The 24,756-nt window shown below is 46.0% G+C and overlaps 1 protein-coding gene across 3 annotated transcripts in view; it reads right to left on the reverse strand.

Moving 5' to 3' along the window:
* furina (furin (paired basic amino acid cleaving enzyme) a) overlaps positions 1-24,756 on the reverse strand; it is a 114,430-nt gene that overhangs the window by 53,464 nt on the left and 36,210 nt on the right. For all 3 annotated transcript variants that reach the window (XM_072659858.1, XM_072659860.1, XM_072659859.1), the window contains exon 3: positions 4,633-4,731. In XM_072659858.1, coding sequence (XP_072515959.1) covers positions 4,633-4,731 — 99 coding nt within the window. The remainder of the gene's footprint in view (positions 1-4,632; positions 4,732-24,756) is intronic.

Here is a 24,756-nt window from a genome sequence, read left to right on the forward strand (position 1 = left end):
ATAAATGAGTCTGCAAGCTGGTAATCTGGAAACGCTTAAGAACATCCCTGCTCACCAGGCGTTTCCAATATAGCGAGTAGTGGGTAAAAAACCTATTTGAAGGAGATATCTGAAGCTCTAGGCCAAACGGCTCATGAAAAGCGAAGCTATGATGTCAATCAAACAGGCCAGAAAGCTTCTCTTTTGGAAAAGCTTGCACAAAACAATGCTGGCGTCCTCCTAGCATGTCCCGCAACGGATTTCAAAGAGTGTAATAAAGGTAACAGTGTTCAAGGTGTCGCTCAATCAGTGGCCTTTTTCATGATCGGGTCTGTTTAAAAGCTGGGAGGCTCCCCTTTCAGCTTGGTGCTAAGGGAGCAAAGGAATTCAACAACAGGAAGCGGAGAAGGGCAGCCAAAGGAAATCCCATCAAGACTTGTTGAGAGGGAGGACAAACTTGTGTGCCACAACTGCACTGGTGTAGAAGCTCCTCACGTATACATTCAAATCACCTGCCTAGGGATTCTGCAACGTAGCGTGATCGTACGGGTGACATCAATACAATATTCCTTTACCTCGCTGCTAAATTTGAAGGGCTTGTGGCTTAGCTAGTAACGCCAAGGTAGCAATGCTGGGTGAGGCCAGTATGGTAGTAATGCTAACATTGCAATACCAGTGCTTACACTGCAATAGCAATGATGGCAGCCAGCACATTAACATCGCGGTAGAGACGCAGGGCAAGGCCAATGAGGTTGTAATGCTAACATTGCAATAGCAGCCAGCATGCTAACATCGCGGGGGGGCAAGGCCGGTGGACAGCAACCAGACTCCACCAAACATATGACAAAGGATATCCACACCCAATCAAATCCAACATCTCCATCTCCACCAGTACTAAAACAGCCTGGCCTCCATCTTCACTTGATGAAGTGGAGCCATCACTGAGGCACTCGCTCACCGAATCAGCTTCAGGACCTGTCTTTGTCCATTACTCTGGTCTTGGCTCTATTAGTCACGGTTTAAGGAAGTGGTTTTCCCAATCAGTCCCATGAACCCAACCCCCTTCACTGTTTGTTCCAACGCATAATTGAACTCATGAGGGACCGAGCTGGTGAGCTGAATCAAGAGAATCGAGAACAAGGCATCACGGAAAGGCCCCAGCCCCCCCCAGAACTTGAATATGCAGCCCTGAAGTGTGGCCCAACGTCTGCTCAAGCTCAAGGACGCCGCTTGACCACAGTTCCAGTATACTCGCTCGCATTCGAAAAGACAAACGAGCACGCCCAGGCCACTCTGCAGCCGTTGTGGCGGGATCCCAGGTGGCCTCATTATTCACACACCTCATCACTTCTGCACACTGGACAATGGAGTGCTTTTCCATCTCCGGGCAAGTTACGCTTACTCCTGCAGGCCATTCCAGCAGCATCGGGTCGCAAGCACGTCGAGGCAGGTTTTCAGCCCCCTTCTAGAAGGTGAGTAATAGCCCATGTTGATCCAGTCGGTGATTTCCATTAAGGAGACTTCTATAGCCCCAGGAGCTGAAAGTGTGGGGTTAGGGTTGCACACCGCCTCACATCTCGCCATCTGGACCGGAGCGGGCCGGCGACCGACAAATATTCAGGCGCTCCTGAACGGCTGCAGATGTCAGGCCGAGCCATTGAAGGCACTGAAATCACCTGAACTTCAAACGGTCACCTTTTAGACTTCAGAGAAGCGGGAAGGCTGTTCTTACGGCTGGGGAAACAGGCCGGGGGTAGGTGGACAAGAAAAGGGCAGCACAAAGGAGCTTCTGAGGTGTCTTTCAACACGAACGTGGCACACGACGACATGAAAGCAAGCGCAGCTGCGCGGTTCGAGCCGACGGCTGACAGGGAAATGTTTCAATCACGTTCAAAAGAGAGCATCAGAGCACCAGGAGAAACGGACAGCAGAACAAGTAAGCAAGGCTCATCACTGCGGAGATAAGAGAAATCTATTTCCGAACAGGCAAGAAATCTCAGGCCTTATGGGGCAGGGTGGGAGGGTAGGTGAATTTGGAGGGGGGTAGGGGTGCTTAAGTTATGCTGCTGAAAGACGCATGACGTGCTTTAATTCATTTGATCAAACACTTTTATTGATGCAGCATGTTCGTAGCTTTCATCTCCTGAGCCACAGTCAGTATCTCCATCAGTGGTAACTCGGGGCGTGAAGATATACAATTTTTTGGCCAAAATCAGCCTCAGTGTCTGATAAAAGCCTAACAAACAAGTCAAGTTTGATTACACAACAAATATAAATGTAATAATGATATTTAAAATTATTACGGTATATATACCCCCCCTTCCCACCATCAGGGTTGTTCAGCAGAACAGTGGAAACCATTGCAGTATATGATAGTATTTAATATAACTTTCTTATTAATATATTTTTTTTAACCCAATTACCCCCCCCCCCCCCCAAAAAAAAATAAAAAAAAATTAGCCGACCCAATTAACCCAATACACCCACCCACTCACTCACTCGCTCACTAGGACTCCACCCAATCACTTGTAACGCTCCTAACACCAGGACGGAGAAGACCAGCACATGCCTCCACTGGCACATGTGCAGTTAGCCACCGCCGCTTCTCAAAGTGCTGCCAATGCATCATCACTAGGTAGCCAAAGCACTGCATCCCCATTTCCTATTATGAACCATCACGATTCTTTAGATCACAGACTGCTGGCTTCTTACTATTATCATCTTCACCACTACTCTTACAATCTCTTCATTATAGTACATTACTTATTATATTACTATATTATGATGATTACATCAGCACACCTGAGCAGTAGAACAGTAGTCTTATGTGGCGGTTCGGTGACTTATCAATAATTGGGGTTATTCGTTGTAACCATGGTGAGGACAGCTGAGAGGATCATCGGAGTCTCTCTCCCCTCCGTCATGGACATTTACACCACCCGCTGCATCCGCAAAGCTACCAGCATTGTGGATGACTCCACCCACCCTTCACACAGACTGTTCTCCCTCCTGCCATCAGGAAGAAGGTACCACAACATCCGGTCCAACACGACCAGACTCTGCAACAGCTTCTTCCCCCAAGCCATCAGACTCCTCAACACAACTCAACTCCTGAACTGTTGCCTTTTCTGTTACATGCTCTCTCTCTCTCTCTCTCTCTCTCTCTCTAACCATTTACCCCAGATAAAAGGGGAAGCATTTTTGCACAAAGCATTTGCACTAATAACTTACTACCTCACTGGACTCTATTTATTACACATTGCACAATTTGCACACTACAGTCATTATTTATTATCCTCTGTCTGTACTGCGTTGTGTTGTCTGTCCGCACTTGTATTGTGTTGCAGTTGTGTTTTGTATGCACTGGGTCTATGTTGCACCATGGTCCTGGAGGAACGTCGTTTCGTTTCACTATGTACTCTGTATGTAGCTGAAATTACAATAAAACCCACTTGACTTGACTTTGGCTGCTTGCTGGGGGTCTTAGGTTTTCATGTTTTGTTGACCTCTTGTCCTTTTACTGCTTCCTATAAAGATGCTTTGTGACGTCGGCTGTAAAAATCTATACAAATAAATCTGATATGAGATTTGATCCCCAGCTCCGATGCATCAGCTAACAGACACCCGTGTCAGCCAGTATCGCTATGGGAGTCAGTAAGTAAGAATAAGTAAGTAATACACTGAGGCGTGAGCGCAGCACTTCATATGTTAGCATTTCCTTCCACCAAATCATGGTTCCTTAACTGGCAGCTTGTTGCTTCATCACAGCAGCAAACTGCACTCACTCCTCCTCCAGACTACAAACTAATTACGCTCGGTTTGCTCGCTCACAGAACCGTTTTCATGTCAGTTTGATCCTTCTCAAGGCTTTTAGTTTCATTTCAGCTCAGCTTCTTTTAATCAGGGCTTTTACGTCTTAGTCACTCCTTGGTTCATTATAAGATCATATGAGCGGAATGATACAGTGCTTGTGGAGGAGAGGAAAAAGGAAAAAACACCACCCTGTTACGGCGAAATAACAGCACGAACACTGCATCACTCCACTCATTTAATCTTGGCCAGAACGCCCAAACAGCTTGAGTAGCCGGAACGAACTGTTGTTTGATGCTATCCGTTTACTTCCCCTTACAGACAACTACCCTGCCGCTCCAATCCGGCTGGCACGCTTCCAAACTAGACAGCACTGAAATTAAAATCGGAGTTAATTAGTGGTCCGATATCTGTTCTCATATTTCCCCAATATACCACACACACTCCTACTGGGATTCATTTCGAAGGATTCTTTGAGGGCTAACCACTTTTGGATCCATAAGAACCCCTGTTCTTCTCAAACTTCTACAAGGTTCTTCGCTCATCTCACCAGAGCTGATGCAGAACCTGTGCAACTTAAGGTTTTTCACCAATTTAAAGGTTCATTGCTCACTCGTAGTTCGTTATGCTACCAGGAGTGGTTCTTTTGGGGCACCACTTGAAGGAACCCTTTGTAGCACCTTTATTTTGAGGCATGTAGAGCCTAGATCTGTTCTTTTACCAGTGCCATTCCACTCTGAACAAGATGACCCATCGGCCTCAGAGGTTTCTGGCACGCCCAAAGTGAGCAGCACCATGATGATCACCTGCAAGAGAGCTGCATGCACTGTATTGCACTCATACCTGGGGTTCTCTGTGCAGGCGAACGTGTGTTCCTCTGTGTTCAGATAAAGACCTCTTCACCACCCTGCGGTGCCGGAAATGATAGTAATCTCCAAATATCTGCCCAGACACACAGAGACAGAGGGGGAGAGAAAGAAAAAACACATTCAAGACATTAAAGCGCATTCGGCTAAAAGACAGTTATTTTAAAATGGAGTAAATAACACACACACACACACACACACACACAGTGTTTTCTCAGAAAACAAGATAGCGCTCAGATAACACACACTAAACCACATCCTTCCACCTACAGCAACAGAGCACGGCCTTTCTGCGTGACTCGAGACTTCTTGCTAATTCGCCTCGCGGAAAAAGAAGGATACTTTGGGTAATACATCACTGCCAGACACGGACCGAGCACGAAAGCGTCAGCCTGAATCACCGGCACAACGGGCCGAGGCAGACACAGAAATCAGAAAGATCAAAAGAGTAAGTCAGAATGGCAGGAGCTGTCTGCTCTCCAACATAAAGGAGACAAGACATCAGAGAGAATATCAGACCACTACACTTAATGAGCCTTCCGACTCCAGGCAGCCTTAATAGAGATGGTCAGCATGGAACGAACCGCAATGTTCACAGGTCATCTGAGAGAAGGCCAGCTGTTGCTCGTTTGGGCAAAAAAAAACAAAAAAACAACACAACCACCCAATACCTGAAGATCCATCTATTCATTCACAAAAAAAAATCATGGCACTTTTTTTCTTAATATGTTACACTGATGTGCATCAATATGTAGTAGAATTGCCAGATTAAAAAATAATAATAATAATTAAAAAAAAAATTATTTTTAAGGTTGGGAATACCTACATCATAAAATACAACACACACACACACACACACACACACACATATACACACACATACATGCAAACATACACACACACTTATTATTTATTTATTTATTTATTTATTTATTTATTTATTTTAAAAAAATACATCAAAATCATAGCACTTTCTTTTTCCTTAAATGTTATACTGATTAAAAATAAATAAGCAAATAAATAGTAAAAAAATATATATACACAAAAGACAATGTTTTATACTTTGTTTTATTAAGGTTTTTAACCATCATAAAATACAAAATGTGCGCATTTAGATTATATACACATAAATAAATAAATCATAGCACTTTGGGATTGGGATTTGGGATTTAACCGGCCACCCTTTCACCACCACTATCATTATTCTACTACTAGAGAATCCACTGACCCACTCATACCAGCGCAACACCCCCCGCCCCACAGGTCAGTCCTGTAGGGCGCTGAGCACTGAAGAGAACAGGGTGGAAGGAGGCTGATAAACAAAGCATGCAGAGAAGCAGATGGAACAGTCTGGAATTACAGATCTACACAGCGCTCCAGTTTGGGAAGTGGGAACAGGATATCACTGTGCATCTCTACACCTGACGAGCCTGCCTGTAGTCAGCTGAGCCCAGGCGTAAGGAGCAGTCCAAAGGCCCGAGCTTCAGAGCGGCAGCAGAGCAGATCGATTCCCCCTTCTGATGAAGGCGAGATGTCAGACGTAAGCGGCGGTTCATGCACTGCTAGGCTCCTGATGTGGGCTTGAGAGGCCAAGAGGCATCTAACTGTAATAAAAAATAAATAAAAAAAGACTGCACGGCAAGAACCCGGCCTAAAGCTCCTGCCCAGAAACCCTCAGCAGCGCTCCAATAAAAAGTTCTAATGGGCCCTGAATGACAAACTGATGGTTTCATTAGCTGGGGAGCAGCTGAATCCATCACTGTCAGTTCTAATGGAAGGAGGAAAAATTAGATTGTAAATCTAAAAGGAAAAGAACGTGGCAGATGATCAACAGTGAAGATCTGAAGCAAAACATGCCAAGCTCTAACCATCTACCAGTGGACCTGGGCTACGTTCAACGACATTAAAAAGAACCTCAGGTTTTAAAAAAAAGATTCACGAGGACCTCGGAGCAGTAGCCTGGAATTGATTCCGAACTTCTCCTTCAGTTAAATGCACTTTTTTGGGGTTTTATTTTACTGAACATAACCATAAAGCCTCCTCTTAAATTTACAACAGGAGAGCAGCAGAAGCCTTGCTCACAAGATCAGGACCGGGACCGGGACCAGGGCCGGGACCTCTGCGCACCCGAACAAGATGTTCCCAGAAAGTCAATTAAATAAATCAGAACGAAAGCAGGGATCAACTCCGTGACTCAAGGTGCTAAGCCTCTTGCGTAGGCTTTTGCGCAATACAGCGAGAAGAATTACGGGGCACGTAATGTGATCCCTATATTCTGGGCTCTGATTACACACTGAGATAATGGTGCTTTGCTAGAGGGGTAGCAACCAAGCGAATTCCATTGAAATGGGAGGGATTTCGGGGCCTGGATCTCTTCCCCTCCCCTCCCATTTAATCTCCAGTAAACAGGCAGGATTACAGGACGTGGACACAAATACCCTCACCCAAACAAAACCAGCGTGGAGAAGAGCTGCAGGAGCCCCTGAGAAAACAGCTTTGCTACTGTGTAGCGGTGATGAGGCGATGGGAGGCGAGGGGAGAAGGATCACGGGAAAGAAGGGAGACGGACAGAAAATAAAATGTGAACCCCCAAAAAACAATAAAAGCTACAGAACAGATCGCAGTGAGAGATAATGAAACAGGAAGGGAACAAAAAAAAAAATATAGAGGGGAATGGAAACTGAAGAAGTGCTGACATGTCGGATAAGAGTTCGAGCTGCTCCTCTGAGAGCATTGTTCCACACAAAGCGTGGAGAGGGGAACGTGGAGTCCAGAGTGAGCCCCACTGCGGGCCAGACGAGATAAGAGTCTTGAAAGGAAGAGCATCAATCTCTGCTGGACCGCGGAGCTCGGCACCACAGCGAGCCAAGATGGAGATATGGAAATCATGTCAAATCAGACCACCATCGCATCAACAACACGCTCAGCTGCTTCAAGACGTCCGGGAGGCTACGCATATGGCAGCCGTGTGTCGGGCCCTAAAAGACGGCAACAAAGCTCGGGAGACGGCGGCTCTGCACTTCGGAAATAGGATGGAAAACTGGGGCTTTTACAGGAGTTTCTGTAATAAAAACACACAATTAAGCCATATTGCTCATGTGCTGCATTAAAAGACCCTATCAGATTATGTGTGGGGGGAGGGGGGTGCTCAGAACCTACATTTCCTAAAGGGGCTCTTCCAAAATGAAGAGCGAGCCTGAGCAAGGCCTTGGTAAACTTCTTGTAGAGCCCATGTTCATCCAGCTTTGTTGGTACTTTACAGCATGCGGTCCTATTCTATTAGTCCTGAAATTGACCAAAGTTGCATAGCGCCCCCTGCAGTACCACAGCACTCATTCAGTAGAAGTAGAAGTATACAAAAGGTGTTGACCATTGAATGTCAGCTGTCGAACGTCGCCAGGCTATTGGCAAGGCCATTGATGCTCCCCAGTGTTGGCCCTACTAGATCGGTCAGCACTGTTTTAGCCAAGAGAACTGCAGTGGCACCATTCATGTTTCGCAAAAAGGCCTTCAAATGCTGGCATGTCAGCGGGTCAGGAGAAATGAAAAGATGGCCTAACTACCTCGCTGTGTAACGGTGACCTTTGTCTGGGTCAGAAAGGAGGTCCCAAAAGCTCTAGAGCTCAGAACGAGAGTTCGCCCAGCCCCATGGTTGCCTAAGCTCAAACATCCACCAGTAGAGCTGAAACCGACTAGATCATAGCGGCACCTGCAGTAACGGGGTGCTACTGGCACCTTGCCTAATGCCAGGCGTGGGCTAGAGGGGTACAAAGCCCCCAGCATTAACTGTGGAGGAGTGGAAGAACAATGTTCTCTGGAATGAATGCTTTGGGAGGAGTTGGGGAGTTGCATCCAACAGCCTGACCTCCCTATCGCTGTTGTGGCTGAACACAATTAAATCCTTATGGCAATGCTCCAAAATCCAGTAGCAGAAAGCCTTCCCTGGACAGCGCTCCAACAAAAGCAGGATAAGCGCTCTCATTATATCGGAAGAACGATCGAACAATTCACGAGCAGGTGTCCCAATACTTTTGTCCATTTAAGCGGCTACACTCTCAGCCCGTTCCATGCCCGTATCGTGCAGCCCTGCTGCAAAACATTACGAGAATGACTTCGCAAAGCGTGTTCCTCATGTTATGACTGCTAACCTCATCAACCAAATGCAGCTGTGGCTCAAAAATGTGTGCAAGGCCAAGTCTGAGAGGGAGTGCTCTGCCTGGAGACTCGCAGTGCAACGAGAAGGAATGCAGGGAATGCAGAGGAGCCAGATATTTATGGGCAAAGTTGAAATCCTTTCGCAAAGAGGCCTTAAGATGTAGCCAAGAGACTACGGTAATGCTAGCCTGTCAGCGCTAGCCTCCGACGCCGTCTAAAAGCAGAGCCGTGTCAGAAGAAAAGAGAAGGCGGCCTAATTACCTCCCTGTGTACCTTTGACTCATCCTCTTGGGTCAGACAGAAGGCCCAAATAGCACTAGAGCTCGGAACGGGAGCTCGGCCGGCCCCCTGGTTCCCACACAAATTAGCGCCATTATCTACAATTAGCCTATGCCTAGCCTCACGTCTACCATTAGACGTGGCTCTACCTAAAAATCTGCTCTGCAATCTTCGGGAGGGCACGTCTTTCTGCTAAAGTTTAACCGGTACGCAGATCTGAGAGAACGTGAAGCAGATAAGACGGAATCTGTGGAGAAAAGGCAAAGAAAACAAAAAGGGACAAGCAGGCTTAATGTTTCCAGAGTCAGCATGGAGCAAGCTAAATTTGTGACAGCCCCGAGGGACAATTACTGAAGCGGAGGGGCTATCCATCAACATCATGGGATGCAAAGCAGCACATGCTTTAAAATAGCCCTGCGGTTGTTTATTTAATAGTCAAATCAACGCCAAGTTCAACTTGGTACAATAAAACAAACAAACAAACAAACAAACAGCTCATACTTTTCATTTCTGCCAAATGAAAGTTTCAAGATCTCTCAGATCCGCCACCATACATGATATGAGAAGATCTAGGGTGTCCGTTACGAGCTACAGCATATACCCTTCTCCACCTGCAAAACATCAACACCACCAAAATCACATCTTCTCTATAGAGCTAAAATTTGCCTGAAGACAAAGTCGTCAGAAACCACACCCCATCTCCGCTGTAATGGAAGAGGCTGAGGTGGCAGGCTGGAGCCACACTGGCAAACAACAGATAACTAGCAGTTTCCCTTAATACCAGAGCACTGAATCTGCAGCAGACGGCCATCTGGAAACTTTTCTTTCCTCTCCTGCTCGTTCACTCCTTCCCCTCTGTCTGTCTTCTAGGGTTTCTCCTCCCTCACCTTAGCCATTCTTGTTATCCATGCTGTCAATCTTACAGCATACGACAGCCAAGGGTTCGCTACTCCAGTTGATGTTGAGTAGGTGTTAGCCACTCTTACCAACGATGGCTAGAGGTTCGCCACTCCAGCCGGAGTCGCCTAGGGGTTCGCCACTCCAGCCGGAGACGCCTAGGGGTTCGCCACTCCAGCCGGAGACGCCTAGGGGTTCGCCACTCCAGCCGGAGACGCCTAGGGGTTCGCCACTCCAGCCGGAGACGCCTAGGGGTTCGCCACTCCAGCCGGAGACGCCTAGGGGTTCGCCACTCCAGCCGGAGTCGCCTAGGGGTTCGCCACTCCAGCCGGAGTCGCCTAGGGGTTCGCCACTCCAGCCGGAGTCGCCTAGGGGTTCGCCACTCCAGTTGATGTTGAGTAGGTGTTAGCCACTCTTACCAACGATGGCTAGAGGTTCACTACTCCAGCACAAGTCGCCTAGGGGTTTGCTACTCCAGTTGACAATGAATAAGTGTTAACCACTCTTACCAACGATGGCTAGGGGTTCGCTACTCTAGCTAACATCGGCTAGGGGGCTTTGCTACTCCAGTTGACGTTGGTTGCACATACAGACCAGCATTAGTACAAAGAGAACACTTAAAAGAAAACTTGAAAACAACAAATCTGAACCACTCAGCACCTCACGCTAGGTTCCAGGCAATGGTGCGACAAGTCTGAGCGAGCACTTCTGCTAACTCTCAGAATTGCAGATTAATACACATGTACTCCGCACCACAGGTGATCCTTGAAACCACTAACCTCTCGCTCTGCGCTTAACCAAGATTACACTGCAAAATAGAGTCCAGGTGTGCATGAACGATGACCAATTAGGGCCATTTCTCAACACAGCAGCTGTGGCGGGAATGGCCCGATGCCATGCTAACCCCGGGAACGCTTAATGACTTGTAACAGCACATTTTCTCCGAAATGCAGGTCCATTAGCATTTCTCCTCCTGCAAACGAACCCCCAGAAGATTTGGTGCAAATTTACGAGAAGGACCGCAGAGGAGGCGGCAGCAGCTGCACGCTACCTTCCCTGGGGATGGAGCAAGGAGAACACACACACACACACACACACACACACACACACACACACACACACACACACCGGTCACTGTGCTTTACAGCCAGCACCTCTCCAGCAGAGCCAGCGGCTCCATCCAGCTCGGCCCTGTCCGGGCTGCCTTATGCCAGGGCCGGTCAGCTTTATGGAGCGCATCAGTACGTAAAAAGTTATGGGTCTTGTAGCAGAGCAGAGCACTTCCAGAGACGGACGAGAGACCACAAGTCAGCGGAGGTCTTCAATTACTACATTCTGGACCCTGTACAACTGCAACATTCTGGAGGCCTTATCTACAAAAGGTCCATTGTAATCAATTAAAGGTGGATCGATGCGCCGCCCAGCACAGTCCTCAGTGTCTGCACTGGTCAACTGACTGCTGCACTGGAGAATGTCTGCTGGTCAATCATTCACCCAAACAAAATGAGCTGGAAAGCTCTTAACATACCAACCCACCCCCCAACCCCCCCCCCCCCCCTCCCGCTCCCGCTCCACTTTAGGAAGGAACAGTAGGAATAGTTGGGGGCAATCACAACCGAATCAAAAGGCCAAGACAGCTCCCTTTTTCTCTCTGGAAAAAGACCCCAAACACTTGACCATTCATGGTTACTATAGAAACAGACAGGGTGCGCATCAAATTTGACAACTTGGTTATAACTGCAGCAAATCAGCCCAGCTGATAACAGTGTCCAACCAGACGCGGGCGTGTAAACTGTCTGCTACACTCTAGCTTCTGCTTTCACAGAGCTGAGAGCCGTGCGATGGGCGGTGGTGCTGCGGGAAACTGGACTCTCACGGTCAGAAACCAGGGGATTCACTTGACCCACTGAGGTTTGGGAACGCTGGGCGGAATTTCGGCTACTGTGAATAGAAATCTGCTAAAAGTATCAAGTCAAAGGTGAAGCATTCTGCTACATTATAAGCAAGATTAGGGGATTTTTTTCGGTTTTGTTTACGATTTTAAAGCGAAATTTGAAAAGTAGCCCCACGCAAAAGTTCGGCAATTCAGGAGATTTGAGTGCTCAGATACGTTTTAAAGAGATCTCAGACCTTAATGAGCTTGTTAGCGCTATAGCTTGTTCACGATCATCCTTGAGAAAGACACAGCCATACTCTGACCCCTCAAACCTCATCCCAGCAATCAGCAGCCATGGGCTTCTTTAAGCAGCGGCCTAGCACTCTTAACGTCAAAATAACCGATAGCTACAAAGCAGGTTGCAAGGTAGCGGTAACGTCCGTTTGGGATGTAAATAAGACCTGGCAGCTTAGAGGAAAGGTGTCAAGGTCTTGAAGGCCAAGAAAACTTAGAATTACACAAACCTCCATCCCAAAAAACTGCAAACCGCTGTTTGAGCGCAAAAGATCTACAGGAAGAGCAGCGGTGCACTGTTCTACTGTGCAGCGATATTTGCACAAATTACATTCACTAAAGAATCAGCATGTCAGACAATAACCTTCCCAGCGTCCTCACCGTGAAACTCTGTCATAGAAGCATCCAGAACCAGACTGGTGCTTAATTTTAGAACGTTTAAACGGCACTGTTCGTTCACGTTAAGCGAAGCCATGTCTGGTGGGAAAAGGTGCAGAACTTCATTACGAGAATACCTCTTCTACTGTTAAGTACAGGGTGGACGGATCAAGCCTACGAAGGAACAGTGCATTCAATTAAAAAAAAATTCCAGCATTTTCTCAGACGAAGACCAACAGAGGGCGGCTCCTACAGCAGGGTAATGGGCCTAAACGCAACTGTGGACAGACGTCTAAAGAACGGCGCATGCAAAACAGCCCAAGAATCCCACAGATCCCACAAACTAGAAGCCTCTTAAAAGAAAGAGTGGGCGAAAACCAGCCAGACAGAAACGAAAGGCTCTTAGCTTCTCCGAAAACTGTTAACAAGCTGCGGTTCTCGCCAAAGGCCAGTTACTAACATTTGCATTAGTGAGTACTGACCCGGAAGGATGCCTGAACCTTTGCTTCGGGCCCTTTTCCTTTTTCGTTATTTTGACACTGTAAAAGATGCCAATGCGAAAAAAAGTCTTGCTTAAAATATTAAATATTTAAAGTCACGTCTTTTGGAATTTGGGCCGTCTTTTATTCGCTTAGCTATTCAGAGTAGAAGAACCTTTGATTGGGGAGGGGGGTTCCCAAACCCCAAATGCCACTGTACATACATTATTCGGCATCCTGCAACTGCAGCCAAGCGGCCATGGAGAAAAGGCTCTGTTACAAGCTTGCCGGACGTTACGTAAAACCTTAGGTCTGCACTTCCGAAGAGTAAATTACAACTTCTGGCACCATTAGCAATGTTCTACTTCTTATAGTTGAGAAACCCACAACGGTTTACAATCCTGGCGCTGTTGCAATTGACCTACATTCAGACTTTGTGTGCATGGGAAGCGAAACCAAGAGATATTTCTCCAAGAGAACTTTCCGGAATGGGCTATTATTTTAGTATTATACATTTATTCATATGGTAATACTACATTTTGTGTTCAGATTTTTTATTTTTTTATAAATAATTAAATAAGTCAGGTCATTAAAACATGAGGTCCATCTGCCCAGAACCAAAATTAGTGGATGGATAGAGGACAGACAGATGGACATGGTGATTACTGTGTATTAGCTCCAAGTGTTGCACTCTTAAACACGGCTCAGTAGCTCTCTCGCACACAAAGAATAAAAGAGAAATAACTGAACTAGGTCATTATCTCTCTCCCGGTCAGAAACCAGGGGGTTCAATTGACCCACTGAGGTTTGGGAACGCTGGGCGGAATTTCGGCTACTGTGAATAGAAATCTGCTAAGGTGATGACCAGGCAAATTTCAAAGCTTTAGCTTTTTTGGACACCACAGCTTTGGACACAGCCATACTCTGAACCCCCCTAAAACCCAGTCCCAGCAATCAGCAGCCATGGGCTTCTCTAGGCAGCTGCCTAGCGCTCTGAACGTCAAAACAACCGACAGCTACAAAGCAGAGGACGACTATATACGTCATCATAATTGTTTGCGATACATAATATTTATCACGATACAGTAAATTAATCAATATCGTCAGATTCTACTAATCAGATCCTCACTCATAATGAATACAGTCATTTATCCTCGACATCTGCTGCTCTTCATCTAATTAACCCAGTCTCTTGTTAGCACTATTCTTGCTCACGATCATCGTTAAGAAAGACCAGGTGATGACCAGGCAAATCTGACCGATAGCTACAAAGCAGAGGACGACTATATATGTCATTATGTGTCATAATAGAACAGCTAAACCAATTTAGGACACGGGGCGGGAAAAATAAATTTAAAAATAAATAAATAAATAAATAAAAATCAATCAAATCAGCAAAGAGCTTCAGCTTCGATTCAACTCCACTGCCTTTATCAACTGTGCATATTTAAAATCAGAAGCGCACAGCCTTTCTGTCGGGAGCAGTGGAAAGCCCCGCGTTGACGAGCCAAAGCTGATGCAGCACAGCAGCGCGAGGAGCACTCAATTTAACTCAACTTATAGCTGCTGAAAGCAAAGATAGACTATCTGAAACCATTTGTCTTGTTTAAGCTCAGAAGACCTCGTTTAACCCAGACGACATCTGACCTGCACATACGTTAAGTAGTCTCGGGCTGATGACTGCCTTTAGAGGTGGGCTTAATGACCATTTTAGTAGACTGTGGATGTGGCCAGTACTTAAACGATGACCAGCTGCGCTGCTCGGGTTCCATTATTAATGTATAAATGTATAAATAATGATCCAGTGTATAAATAATAAACCAGCCTCACAGTTTAGATCAGACGAGCTGCTGTTTAATCTGATCAGTAAAATCCCTTTTTTTAAGCATCAGTTTCTATAGTCGGACGTTCTGGACTGACTGATTTAGTTGAGACTTTTCTTAAAATGACCGTTTTTGTTGTTGCTTTTTTGGACACTACAACACAGCTTTGGACACAGCCATACTCTGACCCCTCAAACCTCGTCCCAGCAATCAGCAGCCATGGGCTTCTCTAAGCAGCGGCCTAGCGCTCTTAATGTCAAAACAACCGATAGCTACAAAGCAGAGGATGACATATATATATATATATATATATATATCACACACACACACACACACACACACATATACACACACGTCATCATGTCATTATAGAACAGCTAAACCGTTACCATTTGTTATAAGAGAGGAACTAGGGCTGGGCAATACGGTAAAAAATACTATATCACGATATTTAACGATTTTTTTGGCGATACACGATATTTATCACGATACAGTAAAGTAATCAGTAGCGACAGATTCTTAAATACTACTATTCAGATCCTCTCCCGTACCGAATCCAGTGATTTCTACTCTATAACATCTGCTGCTCTTCGTCTAATTAACCCAGTCTAATCACACTGCTAGTAATGAAACCTGCAGCTGATCAGTGTTTATTAAGCAGTAATAACAGTCTCCTCCATATGATTAGAAAAGCTTATTATTTGTTACAATACCAAAATTTATCACGATACGATAAAATATCGTGATATTGCCCAGCTCTGAGCCTCACAGTTTAGATCAGACGAGCTGCTGATTAATCTGATCAGTAAAATCCCTTTATTTTAGTATCAGTTTCTATAATCAGACATTCTGGACTGACTTAATTAGTTTAGTCGAGACCTTTCTTAAAATGACTTTTATAGTGTTTAATATCGTATAATTCAGTCTGACTCTCCTCCCTGACCAATCAGCTTCTTACCCTTCAAAGGAAGTCAAGGTAGTGATTTTACCCAAATTAATTCGGATAAAAACATAGATCAGCAAAAACAAAAATGGAGATACAAGTTTTGTTCCGGCAGCGACGACAACCTAACACACACACACACACACACACCCTAGACATGACCTTTTGGTGTGGGAGGCATATCAAACAGTTTAACCACAAAATACAAATGAAGGTCACTTGAAGGTCAAACGCCTTTGCTACATCAGATACTATTCTTCATTCCATCCACATGCTGTAATGACCACGAAACACGCCGCTCCCGTCTCGCTGGGTCAGCAGCATCCAGATTACGCATCGGTAAACACTACAAAAACAGTTGCATTGTGGGATGAAACCACCCCCCCACCCCCCCCAACAACAACAGTATGCTGGATCATGATGGATCACTCCATAAACACGTTTCTGATGAACGGCGCTAAACGTGTCTGCAAACTACAGAATGGAGACGTCAGCGTCCAGTTTGTTCATCCTGCCGTCGCTCCCTGAGCCGCGATCTCTGTGGGAAAAGGGTTTTTCCCACAGAATAAATAAATAAATAAAAAAAAAATAAATAAAAAATTCGTTATGACCACAGGCAATTAAATTTCTCTCAGTGTGAAAACTGTGAAAGGAGCTGAAGGAGAGCGTTTAATGAATCCAAGCCCCCTGCCACACATGCAAGATTATCACCTGCCCACCAGACATGAAAGGCACCAAGACCAAACGTGACATTTCAGAGAAAAGGTGAACAGAGCTTTAAAAAAAAAAAAAAAAAAATTACACATGCAGGCCTTGAGGATGGATAACGGCCTCGGAGATATGAGGAACCGGCAGCACATCCAAATATGACCATTCAGAAGAGCACAAAGCATCTTCTATGTATTTGTCGGAATGGGAAATCGTACCATTTGTTATAAGGGAGAGGAACTAGGGCTGGGCGATATGGTAAAAAAATACTATATCACGATATTTAATCACAATATTTAATCACAACTTTTTTTTCACGATACACAATATTTATCACGATACAGTAAATTAATCAGTAGCTGCAGATTCTTAAAAACTACTATTCAGATCCTCTCCCGTACCGAATCCAGTGATTTCTACTCTATAACATCTGCTGCTCTTCAGCTAATTAACCCAGTCTAATCCCACTGCTAGTAATGAAACCTGCAGCTGATCAGTGTTTATTAAGCAGTAATAACAGTCTCCTCCGTATGATTAGAAAAGCTTATTATCTATCACGATACCAAAATTTATCTTGATACGATAAAATATCGTGATATTGCCCAGCTCTGAGAGGACGCGGCGAGGGCAGATCATTTCCTGGATGCCACTAAAAACAAACAACTCCTCGGGCGGCAGCTTCCCAGGCATGAAAAATCATTAGCGTCTGTAAAGCCGAACCTTCATTCCAGACCTGGTCAGGGAAGCCCTGTGCAATGATTTCCTCCCATCAGTGAAATATGGCGAAGAGCAGGACGGTGTAATTTTTGGGTAATGGGACAATCCGTCTGACAGCAGAAAGCATTATTAATCAAACTTTTTTTTTTTAGTTTCAGCTGCAGATAAGCAACTGTGCCCAGAAAGTGCTGCACTTTAAACAGAGGGTGCACAAAAAGATGGATGGGGCGAGGGAGCTCACTGGAAAGTTAATCTTTACTTTTTCCGAGGGCCGGCGCGAGACGCAGAGCCACTTCTGCCGAGCCACCCCATTAACCGGCGGCCGTGCGTCAGCAAGTTAACAAGCTGCACCAAGGGCCACCGCTGACCTCCATGCTGAGGGCTCACCACGCAGGCTTTACTGTGCATCGGTGGCACATCTCAGCAGCACCCGTTTCAGGAGATGCGTTTTCAGTCTCTGCTGTAAAAGGACACAGCATATAATATTACTGGCTCCTCGTCGGTTTCCCCTTTCAGAGTGGTACAGAATTCAGGCACACAGAGTCCTTGCTGAAGGGGGGGGGGGGGGTGATTGAGGGTAGAGCTGGGCGATACGACTCGAGCTGCTCAGGTGTTTAAGTTCTCCTCCATGTTGCTCCACAAGACCTCTGAAGGCATCCTGTGCCACCTGACCTGTGACCAAGGCTGTCCATAATCGGCCCAGTAAGTTCAAGTGAAGTGGGGCTGTGAGTGTCAGATCCTGTTTGGCCTAACCTGGAGCACGTTTTGTAGGTACTGACCACCGCAAAATGGTCACTACGAATGTAGTGGATAGGCAAATGCATGTTTTGTGTCTGAAAGTTGCTTCTCAGTTTTAACTATAGAGTCAATATAACAGCAAAAGGTCAGGCCATTAAAAAAGGACTTGGGTGATGTTCATTATTGATTAGCTACTGCAGCCCTGAAGAGACTAGAGAAATGGACATTATCTACATTATCATGTCTTGGCTGATCTTCTATGTTTGGGGTAGGGTTGCAACAGTATGAAATTTTCACAGTATGATCCTCATCATTTCAGGGGGAAATAAATAAATAAATAAATAAATAAATAAATAAATAAATAAATAAATAAAAATAATAATAGTAATTACGTTTTCCAATATCACAGTAGAAGGTGTTCACAATGCTTACTTAATAATAATAATAATAATAATACATTGACCCTTAATGGAATTTGATGAACAAAATTTACTATAGTTAAAACAATTTATTAAATAAAATATGTAAAATGTCAACATACCTAAATCTGTTAAACCGCTGTAATCCTAGTGTGGGACAATGTGAAAAAAATATTTTTGTTGTTGAAGCGCCTCTTTAAATAAACTATCATGGTCCCAAATATTTCACATTAGCCGGATTCTAAAATTCCTCTGAGTCAACAAAACTTGAAGTCACAGGACGTGGCCGGAACAGCTCCCTCCAAGCAGCTTGGGGTGAAGCGTTTGGCCGGAGGGCGAAACAGCAGTGGACAGAAGGCCACTTGAGCTTTCAAGGAGCACCCAGAGCATGGCTTGTTTAAAAAAGGCCAAATGCTACACTCTCAGAACCAGACTGGATCACATCCAGAACCGACCAACCATCAACACCACGCCGAGCACAATAGTTTGAATAGGTAATCCAGATGCAAAACGCGCCACATCACAATGACATGAGGCAAGATGCCATTAAAATAAGGTCAGGGGACCTTAAGACTAAGGTGTGCACAAACACGTGCTGGTCAAAACTTCAAGGCCTTCTGGCTACAGACAGATCAGATGAACAACAATCGGTTCAGCGGGCTCTAAACACGCTCACTGGATCCTGTCGGAAACCTCAAAACACTTAAACCGTCTGAAAGTACAGCAGCCTCCCCTTTTCCAGCATTGAGAGTTATTTTCAGCGAGCGGCGAGAAGAACGCCTGAAGTGTGGACTTCCAGCTGCATGAACATAAGCAGAGAGAGAAAGAGAGCGAGCCATCAAAGAATGTGGACGGTTACATAAGCGGTCCTACATTAAAAACAGCCTGTTAAAGACAGAACTGGCTTCCCCCAGTATTTTTATTATTTATTTATTTTTTTCTCCCAATATGTTACCTAGGAGGATAAGGTCTATAAGACCTATCCATCGCCAAAGCCACACTGCCGGGCAGCGCCCACACTCTGAGGAAGGTCGCCAGCTCTACCACACCAGCTAACAGTCACCTGTCGCAGGCAAGGCAACACTGCTTTAAGAGTGATGAGGGGAGAGGGAGAGAGAGAGAGAGAGAGAGAGAGAGAGAGAGAGAGAGAGAGAGAGACAGACAGACAGACTACCCACCCACAGCCAATTGTGCTCTCCCAGACTCCGTCCACTGATGGCAAAGCAGCATGGTTCGGAATTTAGTCGCGACCCCCGGATCACAGTGACCGTGAATTCAACCGAAAAAACAACAACAACAACAAGAAGCAAGTCCAGCAGTGCTTAAAAGGTATGAGCTTGAATGGTCACTCATGTGTCCCATTCATGAAAAATGAGTCATTTTTAAAAACCTGACGCTGCCGTCCAGGAGAGCTCCAGGCCGAGGCAGCCGGCGGTGACATTATTATGCAACGGTTGAGTCAAAGGCGAATTCATTTGCTTTTTCCTTCCAGCATTTGGACCCATTCCCGAAAGAGCAGGCTTGATATGACATATGATTAGGGTTCGCTCGAGCCTCAGGGGGAAGGCTGAAGCTCATCTCGAGTGCAGATGTGTAAAAGTGAAGAGAAAGTGACATCTTAAGACAATTCAAACTGCAGAGCTGGAATAATGGGCTCACACATGTGCTGATGTCATTTTCACTTCATGAATTTACATGAGTAATGAAGTCAGCTGAAGATGTAAGGCGGGCCTCCAAAACCACACCAAAGCCACAGTCAAAAGAGCCCGGAGCCAAAGCCCAAGTAAAACTCTGTGGAATCGGATTTACACTTCAATAATAAGTAAAGGTCAACCTCAAGCAATATGGGGAGAACATGAAGCACGACGGCAGGTGATCAATACTGTTTTGTAGCAGAATTAGGGAGACCGGATTCCCAGCCCCTGTCCCGACTCAGAAACCAGCATTAGCAGCACACACACCAACCAGTCAGGACATTAAAACCACCAGTACTCTGACCCATCGAGGCATGGTCTCCACAAGACCTCTAAAAGTTGATACCTGTGGTATCTGGAACCAAGACAAATGCTAACAGCATGTGGGGTGAGGCCTCCATTAGCATCAGTGCGTCTGGAGCGCCCATGACCCAATATTGCCCATCCTTGGAGCTCTTTTCATAGCCACTGACCACTGCATACCAGGAACCACTCAAAAAGACCTGCCTGATTTTTTGTAGATGTTCTGACCCAGTTGTCTCAATCTGCCTCTTGTCAAAGTATCTTACGCTTAGTCATTTTTTCTGCTTTAATATTTAGGATTAAAATGATTTAAAACCACCCACTGCTTCATATTTAGGAGAACCATTAATGATCTCAGGTTCTAGATAAGCTTGCACTCAATCTGTAGGTGCGAATTGTAAATATTGGTGAATAAATCTCAAAATCACGTCATATTTTGTTTTAAAAATAAAAAAAAAAATCATTTCCACCAGATTTCCCCAGATTTGAGGCTCCAATTGGCTCACCACTATGGCCCAGGCCTGATGCCACTTTGCCATCAGCAGCCAGAGTCGGATAGACCAAAACTGCCCCCCCCCCAAGTGGGTACATGGTGCTCTCTCCCCTAATCACTCTTTTTAATAAATAAATAAATAAATAAATAAATAAGGCACAGGTGTCTATTAGCTAGTGCAGAGGTTAGCCGTACCATAACCTCTTGACTTATACCTTGGCCCTACCTGACACTCCTTCATACTTCTCACCGGATGGAATTCCCCTTAGGACTCCAACCCCAGCCTAAAGACCAATGCCTGTCCACAGCCGCCTCAGAGCTTCAAATTAGCCCACAAACACAATCTTAGTCATAACATGCGTAAAAAAGATTCACCAAAAACTTGCTGACGCTAAATTCTAGAGGACAACACCCACTTTCTTCCCCTTACACGTGGAAAATGTGAGCAGAAGACCTACTTTCAAACACATGGACACTGCTGGCAAAGCCATTCTAATGGAAGCTGGAGCCAGTCCTGTTCCACACAGTCAAAACAGTACAGAAGATTCCAGCAGACCATCATGTCGGGTCTTATCTGAGACATAACTCCTGTCCTGTCCTTGATACAGCATGTGCAGGGTCAGATGAGAACTACACACTCGCAGCCCTCCCTGTTCTAATGGCATGCCCGTGAGGCTGAAGACGAAGGCCTATAAGTGGACGGCAGTCAGAAGCTCACTTCGCTGCTTTGCATCTGCTTCCTTCAGCACTGCTCCCATCATTTCCCTGGCAAATTAGAGCAAGAACAAAACTGGTCTGGTGTCAGTCACATGGGCCGGCAGGGACAGGGCTTAATGAGACCCTTTTCTCTTTTTTTTTTGAATGCTTTCCATTTATAATGAGGAGGCTCCTATTTCAGGCTTGCGCTATAAAACTCCATAGGCTCCCCTACAGGGACTCCATCCAGCCTACAGAGACAGTAATGGTCACTGACAGCAGAATCAGAACACGCCAAGCCTTAACAGGCCAAGCTTAAACGGCCTTCCACGGTTATGGTAACTTTTTTTTTTCCCACCTCGAGACATTTAACAGGGGATTCCACAGATTTTTCACATTTTCCGAATAATTAATATGAACTCATTCAGAGAGGTTGGGTGTGAAAGGCTCTGTTTATGAGAAAGTTAGTGGAACATTTAACGCCTCCGTCACAGACAGTTACGATCTTACGATCAATAGTCCTTTTTTTTTAGCACCATTTCATCATTTCCAACATCACTCATAGGGCCAGCTTAGGACCAAAGTACCTATTCTTTATAAAAAAAAATTAAAATAAATAAATAAATAAAAAAGGGGCATAAAATGACCTCCGTTATGTTTCCTGACCATTTCATGGGACCCTGCCTGGTGAAGGACTCAAGTCTTGCCCTCCGAGCTTTAAGACGGAGACCACATATTTACTAGTTTTAAAATTTGAAGGGCCCAGGCTTGTGATTAACACCAAGGAAGCAATGGCAGGGATGCTGGGCGAGTCCGCTGATGTAGCGATGCAGGGCTCGGCCAACGGTCGACGGGGTAGAGATGCTGGGCGAGGTCGACAGGGTGGCAATGCTGGGCGAGGTCGGCTGGGCAATGAGTCCGACAGGGTATCGAGGCCGACGGTCGACAGGGTAGCAAAGCTGGGCAAGGCTGGAGAAGTAGCGATGCTAATGCAGCGTTAGTGATTGAGTGCTAGGCAGGCGGTAAATGGGGTATCAAGGCCGGCGGTCGACAGAGTAGCAATGCTGGGCGAGGCCGGAGAAGTAGCAATGCTGGGCGAGGCCGGAGAAGTAGCAATGGTAACGCGGCATTAGTGATGCAGTGCTAGGCAGGCAGTAAACGGGGTAGCGAGGCCGGAGGTCGACAGAGTAGCAATGCTGGGCGAGGCCGGAGAAGTAGCAATGCTGGGCGAGGCCGGAGAAGTAGCAATGGTAACGTGGCATTAGTGATGCAGTGCTAGGCATGCAGTAAACGGGGTAGCGAGGCCGGAGGTCGACAGAGTAGCAATGCTGGGCGAGGCCGGAGAAGTAGCAATGCTGGGCGAGGCCAGAGAAGTAGCAATGCTGGGCGAGGCCAGAGAAGTAGCAATGCTGGGCGAGGCCAGAGAAGTAGCAATGGTAACGCGGCATTAGTGATGCAGTGCTAGGCAGGCAGTAAACGGGGTAGCGAGGCCGGAGGTCGACAGGGTGGCAATGCTGGCTGAGGCTGGCTGTCGATGGGATAGCGGTGCTGGGCGAGGCCAGAGAAGTAGCAATGCTGGGCGAGGCCAGAGAAGTAGCAATGGTAACGCGGCATTAGCGATGCAGTGCTAGGCAGGCTGTAAACGGGGTAGCGAGGCCGGAGGTCGACAGGGTGGCAATGCTGGCCGAGGCTGGCTGTCGGCGGGATAGTGGTGCTGGGCAAAGCCGCAGAAGAAGCGATGCTAACGTGGCGTTAGCGATGCAGGGCCGAAGCAGCGATGCTTATGCACAGGTTCCGTCACTAAGCAAGGAGACACAACCTCACCTTACCAAAGATCATATCTCCTCTCGGCAACAAAGATTCTTACTAGCTCTTGTGGTCCTCAGACCGCCAGTACGAGAAAACGTCTTCTTACACGTGTCTCTCAACAAAGTCTGTCACTCAGCCGATCAGTCAGCCTCAGACACTGCCTCCTCTAGACTAAAAAGAACAGCTAGATTTGAGCTGTAGACACTGAGACCCAGGGTCCCATCACAAACACTGAAGAAAATGAGAATTCTGAGAGAATTCTCCCTTTAAGGCTGAAAGGATCTCACAGGGTCACATGTGCTCATCAACCCTTAGATTAAAAAAAAATAAATAAAAAAACAAAAAAACAAAAAAAAAAACACAAGAGTGAGGAAAATGTTCTGCGGTGGTTCAGGCATCAACACAAGCTCCTTCACATGCACTTGTTTTGCATGGGGAGCTGGAATATGACTCAAACTCCACAAGAGAGGGAGTGCGAGGCCAGTGAGACACAAATCCTACACACCTAACCCAGATGTTACGCAAGCGTGTGGGAGTTTCAGCAAATTGTTTGCTTCTGTGGTTCCCATGGAGGCCAATATTACGTGATAAAAATCACGTTAGGATTGAATTTGGTCATTCAGCCTCTCCGGAGGGAGACGGTTATCTCGTGTTTTCTAAGCGGTCTAAGAGAACTATCTGCTAGTTTGTAAGAACAGAGATTTGGTGGGACAACAACAACAACAACAACAGCGGATGGCTGCATGGTTTCACTCTGCGCTACGGAGAATGGAAAATGCAGGAATATTCTGATTCCATTCCCTGATATACCGTCCAAGTCTGGGAAGAGGAATGTTAAATGTTAAGGCGTTGGCATTTAGACTGGGTTTTTTGGGGGGTTTTTTTTCCTCCTGGGGGGAAAAAAGAAAAAAGAAAAGTAAGAAGAGACTTAATTCGCTGTAAAGTCAGAACAGCAGGGAGGACGAGCAGGGAAACGGGATTGAGTCACATCCGAAAGCGCTCAGCAGGGAATCTGACATGATCAATAAGCATAACCCCAGCAATCTCTTGACCTTGAGAAACCCACGCTGGCCATTCACCCATGGACACATCTGGCCTCAAGGTAGAACACATGCTTCTGCTTTTAGTAACGCTGCTCAACATCTGGAGCAACTTTTTCCCCCTTCTTAAAGACGGCTGAGATCAATTAGCATATTAGGATCTCGGCATCTGATAAACATCACAGACATTATGATGGAAAGCGAAGACCAGGTGGGACCAGGAGGCCATTGGGGAAGACGTATATTGGGGGGGTAGTTATATACTATAGGGCCAAAAGTATTGGGACACCTGGTCATTCATTGTTTCTTCTGAAACCAAGGCTATTAAAATGTCAGAATCCTTTTGAGTAACTAACATTT

This window comes from Salminus brasiliensis, chromosome 17, assembly GCF_030463535.1.
Source record: "Salminus brasiliensis chromosome 17, fSalBra1.hap2, whole genome shotgun sequence".
NCBI lineage: Eukaryota > Metazoa > Chordata > Actinopteri > Characiformes > Bryconidae > Salminus > Salminus brasiliensis.